This window comes from Ictalurus furcatus, chromosome 18 (assembly GCF_023375685.1).
Source record: "Ictalurus furcatus strain D&B chromosome 18, Billie_1.0, whole genome shotgun sequence".
Lineage (NCBI taxonomy): Eukaryota > Metazoa > Chordata > Actinopteri > Siluriformes > Ictaluridae > Ictalurus > Ictalurus furcatus.
In genome coordinates this window covers 15,573,320-15,586,437 of record NC_071272.1, presented here as the reverse complement: position 1 = coordinate 15,586,437, position 13,118 = coordinate 15,573,320, and the positions used below count along the sequence as shown (strand labels likewise).

Here is a 13,118-nt window from a genome sequence, read left to right as displayed (position 1 = left end):
GGCACTGCCTTGTGCCCGATGCTCCCTGGGATTGGCTCCAGGTTCCAGGAGTAAGCGGTAGAAGATGGATATATATATATATATATATATATATATATATATATATATATATATATATATATACATTCATCTGGAGTAACTGCATTATCCTGAGCCAGAGAGAACATGTGTGGAAACTGAGTTTAGGTCTGAACCAAGCTCTGTAACCTGGAGTGATTAGGCTGCTGTTACCTGTTGCGCCACCATCTAAACCAGAATTTATTTATTGTATTTTATTGTCTTGGTATTTATAAGTATTTTAATCTATTTTTTCAGGTTTAAGCACAGCCACTTCCAGTGGTGTATATGAAAATGATGTAGCTGTTAAACACTGTCCTACAGCCTATATGAGTCCTGTGCAGTTCATTTTGTTAACCACCAGATGTCAAGCTGGAGATAGATATGTATTCACAATCCACTGTATTATGAATGTAATGCAAACTAAAGAAGACAATCTAGAATTTAAATGGAACTTCAGAGATTCACAGAATAACAAGCTCTGGTTTAGCATGTTTTAGGTATTGTCTGTAATTAAGCCATACAGGTTTTTTTAATTATTATTATTGCGCTGATGTTATGGTGTTATTACTTAACAACTGTTTATTTCTTCTCAAACAGAATATGATGGATGCTGTGTTTATGGCGTTTTGCAGCAGACAAGTAGCTTGAAGAGTTTTTTGTTTGCTCTTTCACAACCGTATAAGTGGGCATGTGTATGGGCTGTTTGTGTGGCTGTAGCTGGATGATGCTCAACCAGAGGGTGATAAACACAAGAATGGAGCGAAGGAGTGGAGAGCAAGGGATGGATGTGAGGGGCGAGGGTGAGTCATAAGGAAAGAGGAGACTAATGAATGAGCAGGCACAGATGTGTGAATGAGGGAGGATGAAAAGAAGTGCAGCTGACTGATTGCAGGAGTGGGAGGAAAGCAAGAGGAGCAGGCGAGCAACTGAAGTCCTTGTGGGCCTCCAAACCTCATCTCTCTCTTTTTTTCTTCCTCTTTTCAGACCTGTCTATTTTGGTTCCTCTTCAGCATTGAAAGGCCATTGCTCTCACAAGGACAGGAAGATGAGACAGAGAGAGAGAAAGTGTGATGATGGCCAATGGGAGGATGCGGATGGGCATGGTGATATTTTTGGGTATGTGTGGGAGTAGGTGGGTTGTTGGTATGTTGGACACTCTTAATGGACAGGAACTGAACTGAATAAAGTTGACATGTTAGCAGGGCCATGGAGGTGGAGCCTGTATGTGTAGGATCTAAAATGCCTCAGCAACAGGAGAGAAAATGGAGCCAGGGACATTTCGAGAAAGAAAAGGCATAGGCTGACAGGGAAAGTGAGAGGCAGGCAGGAAAAGCCATATAGGGTATTATCATGCACTGTGTAGGCTGAGTGAATGAGTATATGGTGTGTGTGTGTGTGTGTGTGTGTGTGTGTGTGTGTGTTGGAGTGGGAAGCTGATTGTCTCCACCATGCCTAGAGTCAAGAGCATACATCAGGAAAATAGCTAGCACCTCATCATGTACGTCAGTCAGCAGCTCTCAGGTCCATGAAACCATGGAGACACACTAAAAAGGCTCTAAATGAAAAGCAGGAAGTATTAAAAAAAAAACAATAGACTTGTTGAGGGCAGAATTAATGAATTCATAGTCACTGATGCTCCTTGCTTTGATAAAGTTGCATTTAATTTAAATGACTGCCATATATATTTTTAAGACAAATGTTGTTTTGGATTAGAAGAAAAGATGACCATGCAAGATAATAAGATCTTTATTATCATTTACAACATTTTGATAGAAGTAAATATTTTCATGTCTTTATATAATTGCACAAGCACAAATATTTCTTTTAAACAACGTCAAGGAATAATAAATAACACGATTTAGGAATCAATCCTCTACTTTGTTGTAGACAATTCTACATTGGTGTATGGGTGCAATAGAACCAATACAAATTAATTTCAATATTCTTCAATATTATGCTTGTGTAAAACACAGTCTTCACTATAAGTGAATACCAAAGTGGCACTTTGTAAAATTGCCATTACAAGAATACATTTAAGTATTTTTTTTCCTCAAAATGGCAGTCCATGAATACAAGTGCTCATATGACATTCATTTTGTTAAAGTACAAACACAAAATAAACATTATTCTATTTTTAAAATGTCTTTCAGTATAATCATTTATATAATCTGCAAAAAAGTGAAAACTGACAATATGCCATACTTTTTCAATTAAGTCACAGACTTATTTTAGAACATGTGATCACTGGTTCCATCTGAAAGAGAATGAGACATAAAGAAACAGGTTAGAATATTAAAACGCAATGAAAGTTCTACCCTTGATTAAAACAAATGAAATATCAACACCTTTCATTGATTCTCACCTTGATAGAAATGCTGTGGTGGCTCTTGAAAAGGGAGTTGATACAACTCAGGTTGTTGCCTCAAGGCAGGATTCATCGAGTCAGCTGCCTCGAACACGGATTCCATGTTGACCAGCTCCTCCAGGAGGGACTGGGCACAGGGTAGACCAGAGGTGGGGTCATTTTCTGGAGCAGGGGTGGACTGTGGGGAGGCTGAGAGAGTCATCTCATCATCCATTATGCTCTCCATTGAAACCTTTCCCTCATCCTGTGCCCCTGACTCCAGCGACCTTCCCCCAACCATACTGGTACAGTGCGTCGACTGGACGCTACAGAGGTGCTGCACACCAACTAGGGCCTCCTCCTGAATGTATTGTGGTGAGCGGGTGCTCACTGGGGCAGGAGGAGTATGCTCAATAGAGGAGTGAGGAAGAGGAGGTGGGGAAGGGGAAGAGAAATAAGGAGCTGGGGGAGGGTTGGCAATTTTTTCTTGCAGTAAAGTGATTTCTTCTTGATCCAGTGATGATTGAGATTCTCCACAGCACATGGTGGGTGAAAAGTCAGTGGTCAGAGGCTTAGAGTTCTGTTGTTGTAGGACAGGGGAGGAGGGATGTGTGGATAGTGAGTGATCTTTCCAGAAGCCCTCAGCAACTGAACTGAGATATTGAGCCAATAGTGAGATCTCCATTTTCTCTCTTTCATCTTTAGCTTGCTGGGCGAAAAAACCTGGACAGCGCTGTTCAGTAGGAGAAGCCTCTGGGGTCAGGAGGCCCTCGGGTGGACCATGATGGATGGAATGAGGGACATCTACATACAGAGGCCCTCTAATCTCTGGTAATGTCATAAGGAAACATTCATCATTAGCTCGACTATCTGGGGTAGGAGGTAACTTCTCATATAGAGCCCTGCTGCCATGCTGTATAGATAGTGTCACCCCTACATCTATTGAGTGGGATGTTGGATGATTGACTGAGTGCATGGTTTGGGTGACTGTGCTGGCCGAGTCTGGTTTAAAGAAATCTTCACCAAACATGAAACGACCTCCTCCAAGTCTTGGAGTGTATGGGGGAGTGCAAAGCAACTCCCCTATGCTGTGTGGTTTGGACATACAGAGATTGGAAAGAGGTGCAAGGGGCACAGGGTTTTGAGTAGCTGGGCATGCCATATTGGCCATGACAGTCAGAGAGGAGTGGGGAGTAGGGGCTGATCTTGTGGAGAACTTTGTGCTCTCTGGTAAGCATATTTGGTGGCTACCATGTTGTTGAGAAAAGTCATTTTCATCTAGGGGGAAGTTTGGACAGGGACCAGAGCCCAGTGGCTGGCCTGAGTGAAAGGTGGAAGTGCCAGGCAGTTCCTCAGAGGAGCTGCGTCCAGAGACAGAAAAGCTAAAGTCAAATGACTGAGCAGACAAGCCACTGCTGCTGGGGGTGAAGACTTGCTCTGGGCTAGACAGGGGTTGAGAGAACTGTTGCGCCAAACCGTCCTGGTACAGAAGAGCCAGCTGGTTTTGATCAGAGTTCAGCTGCTCACGCACAGACCATGCTTCAGACTCACTAAGGGATGAAGGAAGATAAGAAAAATGCATCAGGGTTTTACATAACATCACACAATTTATCACAAAAGAAGGCTATTAAGGGTCAAAAAGGGTAGTACCTAATGACATAGTTTTGGCAGGTAATCGGATGTTCTCCAGTCTGGAGGTGAAGGATCATGTAAAGCCAAACCCACGAATGGTCAGCTGCCTCCACTTGAACCACCATCTCCACCTGCCTCTCCCCTCCTTCACGCACTAGATAGGAATAAAGAAATACTTTAGTCATACCACTAATTGTCTCTTTTGCTGCTAGTACAGGTGACTGAAAGTCATACAGTTGCTGTACATGTAGTATGAGTATATAAAACTCACACAAGGCACAATGCTGCGCAGAGGCATGAGAGAGATCTCGAGGATGTAGCAGGCTGTACCAGGAGCGAGAGCGTAGTGTGTCCACATCATAGCCCAAATAGACACTGACACTGCCATGAAACAAAAAAGTGAACAAAACAGTCATTTCTATTTACCTTTGCTTTTGGCTAATAATCACAGTGCCAATGTGTATAAAATAATTTAAACACTCACCATTCTTGGGCCATCTGTATCCTCATATCTCGGCTATGCTGGGATTGGAAGGAGGTAAGCTGGAAAGCTTGCTCGGCAGGTGGAGTAGGGAGTGGGTTCCTAGTGCCGGCAGGGTTCGATGCCTGAAGCTCCAGAGGTGAGCAGAAACACACCCACACTGCGTTGGAGGTCCAGTAAGATGATGCGTGGTAAGGCAATGGGAGGCAGCGTGCTCGCACCAGAGTCACTTTGTTACCAGAACCCTGCCTTCTCACAAACTTTGAAGTGTTGAAGCGACAGCGAAAGAGGCGCTCTAAAAAGATATATATTTATAGAAATTAGGAATGACAATTTGGTTTCAGTTTGAGCATCTGGGGTATGAAAGACAGCTGGAATGACTCAAGTGTTTCCTGTTACCTGTGTCAGGTGTAGTGACTGGCACAAGATTGCTCCTCATGACGAAGTGATCGGCTGGATCAATGATGTCATAGACACTGTCACTCTGAGAGACTAGATCTACCTGTAATCATGAAAAAATAATATTTGAAATTTACACATCATGCAATTTACAAAGAAACTTGAGTAGTTCTTGTTAAAAAAACAAACAAACATAAATGCTTGTCAAATTAGAGGTAGATCAAGTAGGTAGGTCAAATAATAGTAGAAGTACATTACTGAACCTTAAAGAAAAATGTCTCACCATTGAGTGCCCAAGGTGTTCAGTGACGTTGTTGGACAAATAGAGGAGTTTGCCCTCACTTGTCAGCAAGAGGAGAAAACCCGGTAAGGTGTTCATGAGCTCAGAGAGTTCAGGAATAGACATGAAGCTTGGGTTCACCTCCTGGCTCCTGGATGCACTTAAATCTAGACACAAGAAGAGTTAATAAGTTAATGTTTCAAAGCCACTAAAGCTCTAATTTAGAGGGAAATATAAAGATGAGGCTCATTAAAACTCCTGTAACAGAACTGTGAATATCAGCACCACGGACAGCAACTTCTCTGGCGTGACATTCTCAGACTGAATGCAATTCGGTGATTATACTGAATATTGATAAAGCAGGTTAAAAAGAATCGTTCAGTTAAAAAAAAAAAAAAAGCATTTCATCAAATCCCGTACCTACCTTGAGAAAAAAAGACGGATTTTCTTGTATACATGCAGGCGAGGGACATGATGTGCAGGTAGGACAGGCGCGCCTTGTCTGCGTCCGAGATGGGCAGCAGGTCCTTCAGGTTGCGGATCTCGGCGTTGATCTGATCTCTCCGCGCTTTCGAGGCGCCTTTCGTGGAGCGGTACATTTTTCCCAGCTGGAGCCTACAATTGTCCTCAGTCTCACCGCCGATGTGTGACAGGAATCGAGTGCAGTTTCAGGAACAGGGTGTAAGTGATATAGCGCCTACTTAATCATTGGGGCAAATGTCTTGGAAGTGAAAAGTAGCGGGTTAAAGAAAATGAAAACTTCAAGAAACAAACATTGTTTCAGAATTCTCGTGTTTTTTCGGTAGGCTAATATTCATTTAGAGATAAATAAGATTAAAGAATTCTCTTGGCTGGTGTGTCGGTTCTGGTGGAAATACCGCATCCAGGCCCTTTATATAGAGAAAGAGCCCGAGAAAAGGAGCGACGGGGGCGTGCACTGACACATCGGATTCAGTATCCTCATGTGTCTCTGCATCTCTTACAGTCACTCCCTGATGATGACGTGAGAAGACGATGGGAACCCCTTCAACGCACATAGCCCGATATGGACAAAAAAATAAGGCCGCATGAGGCGGAGACAGTGGATTTATCTGTCTGTCCGTCCGTTTATTTATATAACTCTGAGGACCACGACTGAGCGGAGGTTAACTCTCCGTCTGGACGCAGGGGCATGTAGAGAGACATAGTGGGTTTAAAGCTTTTCTGTCCATTTAAGCCAAGGGTATAGGCCTACAGTTGAGGTTTTTCTGCCTATATGGAGGGACATAGTGGGTCATAATGTTCTGTCCCTATTGAGGGTATTTTTTTTTTTTTTTTTATGTTTTTCTGCCCATATGGAGAGACATAGTGTCTTTTTCCCACCCCCCTCCATATGGAATGGCATAGTAGGCTTAATTTTCTTTTCATGGTGGACGGGACATATTAGGGTTTTCTTTTTTCTTTTCTTTTCCGACATGAATTTAATATTAATTAATAATGAATAATCACTAGATGTGCTTTCCAACTCCTCTGTACTAGGCTACATCAGGCAAACAGGTAGCAAAGCTGGTAGGAGGCTGATCGCTCATGATGCTACACACACACACACACACACACACACACACACACACACACACACACACAAGGATAGTGTATAAACAATAAAACACAGTAAACTGTGATTTCGTGATTGGATCCCCCACACACTCCATGATCAGGCGTATTTAAGCTTTCAGCAAACTATAGCAAAAGGAATGATAGAAGCTTTTTCAAAGCCAAATGACAAATTTACATCAACCAGAGCTCAAAAGCCTCTTTATAATTAGAATGACACGATTTTACCAACCAGAACTCAAATTCGTGAGATGATGCTCATAAATTGAAGGTTCCAGTCTAAGGGCACTACTGCAGTCCTGTGTTCATCTGTTTATTCATTTATAAACGTGTACAAATTCTCTATCACTCTGTATACTGAAAATGGCCTAGCTTTTACAGTTGAGGTTGGGAATTGTGATGCAAAGCTGTCCCTTTATAGATCCTTTAAGAAGTTATTAAGTACAGGGGCATGGTTCAGCCCAACTTTAGGCAGATATGCGATCGCTCTCCCTACAGTCCATTGCACATTTATACCCCTTAAGCCACGGTGCTGAACAGACCACTTTATCCGAGTGAATGAAAGACATGAGTTCAAATGTTTTTTTTTATATAACCGAACATGTGAGGGACACACACACACACACACAAAATGAAGGACAGTTATCTGTTTTCATACCTTCCTGTACATTTTTAAATCAAGAGAATGAAGGTCCTCGCTCCGTTCCTTAAAGGAAAGATAATCTGTTGCTTGGCAACTCTCCCACTCATACGCTAAGATAGCACAACATGGACAATGTTGCTGAACCTGATGTTCAATGTTGCCTCCTTTCTCTGGCTAGTTAGGTTTTCAATGTGCCACTGGATTCCAGGTTCACAGGCTGAAGCTTTTTGTTTGTAGTAACAACATACACCACAACTGGTAATCGAATCTGGTCAGAAGGTGTTGATTAATTTTCTGTAACAGCAGGTATGACAGTAGTACTGGCAGTATTTCAAATCACAGGTTTATATTAATGTGCTCATTCTAATGCGTTATTGTTTCTATAATAACAACACATTCACAGGGACTTGTTTGGTGGATGCGGCACATAATCTAAATCTAAATCTAAATCATAATCTAATAACAAGTGGATTTTTTAATAAGTGTTGTTATTTTACAAAGAAACGAAATAACAACAAAAAATTTATAATCCTTAAGGGTTTCTGTTTTTTCAGGAAAAGTTTATTTAGCATTTATATAAGGAGTATCCAGTGTCAGCCAATTTTTTCAGTACATTTTTCTCCACAAGAGACTCTAGATAATATGGCAGAGTTTTTTTTTTGTCTGATTAACTTCAAGAAAGAGAAAAAAGAGAGAATGACGAGGGAAGAATTGTTAATTGCTGCTTTAACAAATGATAATAGGACGTAAACTATTTTGTGGTTGTTCCAGGTGGCTCATTTTGTGGCTCATCCCCGTATTTCTTTGTGAATTCCAATCTGGCTTTCCAATTCTTACTGCTGATGAGTGGTTTGCATCTTGTAGTAAGGCTTCGATATTTCTGCTCTCAAAGTCTTTGAACGGTGGATTGTTTCACCCGTGCTATGTGAAAGTTGTTGGTCATGTCATTTTCTGTTATGTTTGTGTTTTTCTTCATAGCTTTCACAATGTTCAGCAGTTGTTGTTTTACTTGACAAATTGTTGTATTGGCTATGCCCAGTGTTTGTGCAATGCCTCTGACTGATTTTTACTCTTTTCTCAGCTTCAAAACAGCTTGCTTTTCTCCCATAGACAGCTCTCTTCATGTTGGCTCATCCTTTTTAACAACAAATGCAGTCTTCACAGGTGAAACTGAAGGCAATAACCAAGAGTAGATGCTCAGAGCTAGTTATTGTTTAAACAATCAATCTAATGGGACATAACTGGGTACTAAGAAACACCTGTCAGTCACATTGTCCAATATTTTTGATCGCTTACAAATTGGGTGGCCTGATACAAAATATGCTATGTTCTATATCATTTACATATAAATACCAGGAAATAAAAGCTCAATTATATACTCTCTTCTCATATTCATCTTTTGATTTCAAACCCAAATGTCTTCAGTCTACCGCAAAACAAATGAATTGGCCTTGCGCTTCCAATAGTCTCAGAGGGGAGTGTAACTGTAAACAGTTAAAATGGTGTTGTTCTTTAAATAAAAAAAGAAAAAATAATAATTGCAATTTGTGTGTTATAAGTGAAATAAAACACTTCAGGGCATAATATTATTGGGGTGGTAACAGGATCAGCATTGATTAATTTCCTCTAATTTCCTTTTCCCATAACAACACGCCATGTCATGTTTTATTACTAAGCCATATACTGTATGTTATATATTATCCTGCTTTTATATGAAACTTGAAACCATCACTTTACCAACTTTAGGCAAGCAGACTGTGGACTGTAGTCAGCTGTGGCTGTACTGTGTGACACTTCATCACTTCCATGAGCTGTACTGTCTGCTCTCAGTATGTTGCTTAGTGCTAAATGAGCTGTTTTCTCAAGTCTTTTAACAACTGCATGTAGGTGTGAAAGAGAATGTGCGACTCAGAAATATGTGCCTGTATATGTGAGTGTGAGAGTGCATGTGTGTTGCGTGTGCTTGTTGATTGTATATATGTGTTTATGTGCATGAGTGTGTGTAAAAGTTTGAAACACACACAAAAAACACCAACCAATGATTAGATGAGCGGAGCAAACGCCTCCACGTTTCCATCCACCCTCCACCCTTCTGTTCACAAAGCTTGTGAGGCCTGTAACCTTGTGCATATTCTTTCTTTTTTCTTTCTCTCTTTCTGTTCTTGGTGGTTCAGGTTTATTTTTAGTATTTAGCACAAAAGACCTCTTTGAATTCACCTATTTTCATAAAAATCGATCTAAATAAATCTCTGCATCTGCAGAGTGCAACTCTTCACTTAAGTGCAAATCTAACAAAGCAATTCAATGAATTTGGTGTATTCATGCAACATCAAAGACTTAGAGGTATGTGTTTTGAGCTACTGGATATAGTCTCTGACATTTAATTGTCCGAAGATGATGTCATTAGAAGTTCTTTCTTTTCGTATTTTTGTAGTCTGATTTCCTGTGTATTTCTGAGCCACCATTATTATCAATAATAATGCTTCTGCTTGCCATTTTCCTTCCTGCAATTTTGTCCATTATTGACCAAATATGCTTGCATGCTTGACCCCACTCACAATAATGATCATGTAATGAATGGAAGAAAATGAGAAAACCGGGTTCAAGAAAAGGGTATAAAGCTGAGGACATGTGCGGAAAGTTTGACGTTTGACAAGATATATGTTAGGCCTTGTGCTCTAGATGAAAACTTTTCTGGCTCCTTGGAGGACTTGGCCCTGGGGGAGAATGAATCATTGAGAGCTGCCACCCTGACCCCCAAGCTCCCACCTGAGGATTTTTGTTGTTTATTACGTGGGTGGTGTGGCCATCTGCTGAAAACAAAATGGCGATGGGTGGTCTTCCTTAGCTGCTGACTGATGCAGGCTCCCGGAATATGAGTAATGTGCATAAGACATCATCTGTGCATTGCATGTCCACTCTCTTTGCACAAGCTGCATGACTTTGTAGCATGTGACTTAAAAATATAGCTTGAAAGAAATGGCTTTTTGGGAAATCCAGCAGTATTAAGAATGCTAATTTTAATACATGCAGTTGTTAAAAGGTGTCTCGTAAAAGGTATACTTGGCTTTCAAACATGTTGGTTAATACAGAAAGCTTCCCATCTTCACTTGCATTCAGGTGTTTTATCATATGCACTGTGTGTGTATGTGTGTGTATGTGTGTGTTTGTGTGTGTGTGTGTGTGTGTGTGTGTGTGTGTGTGTGTCTGGGGGGTGGGGGGTGGGGGGTGGGTGGCTTTGGAGGGAACATTGAAGGACGGGGTCTGTATGGATTTCTTTAGTATTTAAGTCTCAAAACTTTTGCCAATTTCCAACAAGATTGCTGACTACACCTTTAAATGGCATGATTTACTGAGATTTACCCATAACCATACAAAGAGTTACCCATACCCTTAAGTGTATTTGTTATGCTGTAATTGGACTACTAAACTATTTTGTTGCACTTATAGTCAGGTGTGTATATGACCTTTATGTTTCCTCATGATCACCATATTTTGCCTCAGCTTAGAGCATCCACACTATGGCATTAAACATCCAACATCTGTATGAATGGGATTGCAATAAAAATGGACTCAGCTTGACTACCACAATCTAAATCAGTCACCTAATCACAAATATAACTATGTGGTCATCAAGTGCCAAAATCTTTTACTGTAGAAAATGTTCAGTTGCTTATCTATATAAATAATTACTCAAAGTTCAAATATAGCTTCAAATTCTTCAAAGGTAAAGTAGAAAAGGATGAAAGTAAAAGTATATAAAAGTTTAAAAAAGGAAACAAAGGCTATCTCAAATCCCATGCTGATTTTATATAATCTTGGTAAATTAGTGCCTCTTTCACCAAGGAACCAGATAAGGCTAAGACTAACTAACAACTTTATTCCTAATCTCTCAACTGTTATCTATGCATGATCATAGCGCTGATGATACAAACCTCCCAGCCATCTGTGGGCAAACTTGGCCGTGCTCTCTGGTTGAGAAGGAAGGCATACTCTCTCTCCTGTCAATCACAGCAACACTAGCAAATCACAGCAACACTAGCCATTCACAGTGACACTAGCCAATCACAGCAACACTAACTAATCACAGCAGCACTAGCAAATCACTGGAATCTGTGATGTATGCAGAAGTGGGCATGTTGGCTTTGCATGTCTCGGAGGAAGCACGTGTTTGCCCCACCCTCTCCAGGTGTAGTTAGTGTGTAGTAGGTGAAAGTTAGCTAGTGGGTGGGAATTGGCTAGACTAAACTGGGGAGAAAATAGAGGAAAAAATGAAAAAAGTCACCATATGCCTTTACAAATATAAGATTACAGAGTAATATAAATGCAGTGATGCTTGACAATGTAGAATGTAAACATTTTTCTTCTGAAATGTAACAGGTAAATGTAAGTAAAAGCTTGATGTGAAACCAATTATTATTAGAAGGACAAATTTCATCCTGTTTCCCAGCATTAAACCTGTCTTTTTATCCTTTCCACTGCATAATTGTCATTTGTTTCTGGGGGGGAACATTTGATGCTTGACTATGCGGCCATGGCAACAGAACTGCAGTATCTTAGTAACAAAATATGTTCATTGTGAGAGACGGGAGGAGAGATTGTTTTTAATAGCACAGCAGGGATGCTGTACTGAACTTTGAGCAATACTGAACCTTTTCAAACAAGGAACAGAATGTAGCAATATAGTGATAGGGGTAAAAGAAAGAAATATGTTTTTTTTTTAACCCCACTTTTTAAGGCGTCAGTACAGAAGCATGTTCTTCAGGACAAGCACATCACCAGATCACTACACTTAACCTTGATCTACTTTGATCAGGATCGTGACCATTTCTTGACCAATTGTGGATTGCTAATGCATCACTGTACATCAGTTACAATTTTCAAAAAGTTTTTAATGGTTTAAAAAAAAAAATCGTAAACTAAGCCTGTAAGAATGATGATTCATAAAGTGGTCATGATTGACAGTTGTGATATTTTTCCATATAGCCATATATTTCCATTGGAAACAAGAAATTAGAATGGTCATGTCAAGGTGATTTATTTCAGCAAAAACCAAAAGCATTAATGTTATGCTACATCTGTGTCAAATCAATTGGTAACTGGCAAATTTAGGTCATGGGGGAGTTACAGAAGCACTCCAGAGAGCATTTGATTGCATGCAAATTTGGTCACCAGCCCCCAAACCAATTTTGCCGTGCAGGAAGAGATACAGGTCTCGAGCTTTAGTTATTTTTCATATCAAACATGAGAATGGGTGAAAAAATATCATCACAGTGACTTTGTCTGAGGCATAGTTGTTGATGCCAGATGGGCTGGTTAAAGTATTTCAGAAAGTGTTGATCTCTTGGGATTTTCACTCACAACAGTCTTTAGAGTTTACACAGAATGGTGTGAAAAACAATAAATATTCAATGTAATAATGTTTTGTCCATATTCTTTCTGAAAAATGTTTTTTCTGAAGGGGTTAAGGACCTGTAAAGCCTTCTGAATCACATTTGTCAATTTTGGGCTTTATAAATAAACCTAAGTTCTTCCGACACATATCCTCATATGTCCTGTGTATGCGTGTGTGCGTCTTAGTGTGTTTAATATAACCACCACCCCAGCCTTTCTCTACAATACAGCGGTACACTGCCATGCTGCCTGTTACAGAAATAAGATCAAGCAAGAGTGACATTTTAGTCAG

The 13,118-nt window shown here is 40.4% G+C and overlaps 1 protein-coding gene across 1 annotated transcript; it reads right to left on the bottom strand.

The window, feature by feature from the left end:
• Positions 1-2,288: 2,288 nt before the first annotated feature.
• Positions 2,289-6,037, bottom strand: npas4b (neuronal PAS domain protein 4b). The gene is made up of 8 exons (XM_053649407.1): positions 5,621-6,037; positions 5,200-5,363; positions 4,917-5,019; positions 4,521-4,812; positions 4,308-4,417; positions 4,055-4,190; positions 2,423-3,954; positions 2,289-2,314 (listed from the first exon to the last, which is right to left on the bottom strand). The coding sequence occupies exons 1-8, from the start codon at positions 5,793-5,795 to the stop codon at positions 2,289-2,291; spliced, it is 2,538 nt and encodes an 845-aa protein (XP_053505382.1). The 5' UTR covers positions 5,796-6,037.
• Between the last annotated feature and the right edge of the window lie 7,081 nt (positions 6,038-13,118).

Coding starts and splice junctions, on each gene's coding strand:
- npas4b (XM_053649407.1), bottom strand. CDS start 5,795: ATGTACCGCTCCACGAAAGGCGCCTCGAAAGCGCGGAGAGATCAGATC. Junction 5,020..5,199: donor AACACCTTGGGCACTCAATG/GTGAGACATTTT, acceptor TCATGATTACAG/GTAGATCTAGTCTCTCAGAG. Junction 4,191..4,307: donor TGCGCAGCATTGTGCCTTGT/GTGAGTTTTATA, acceptor ATTCCTATCTAG/TGCGTGAAGGAGGGGAGAGG.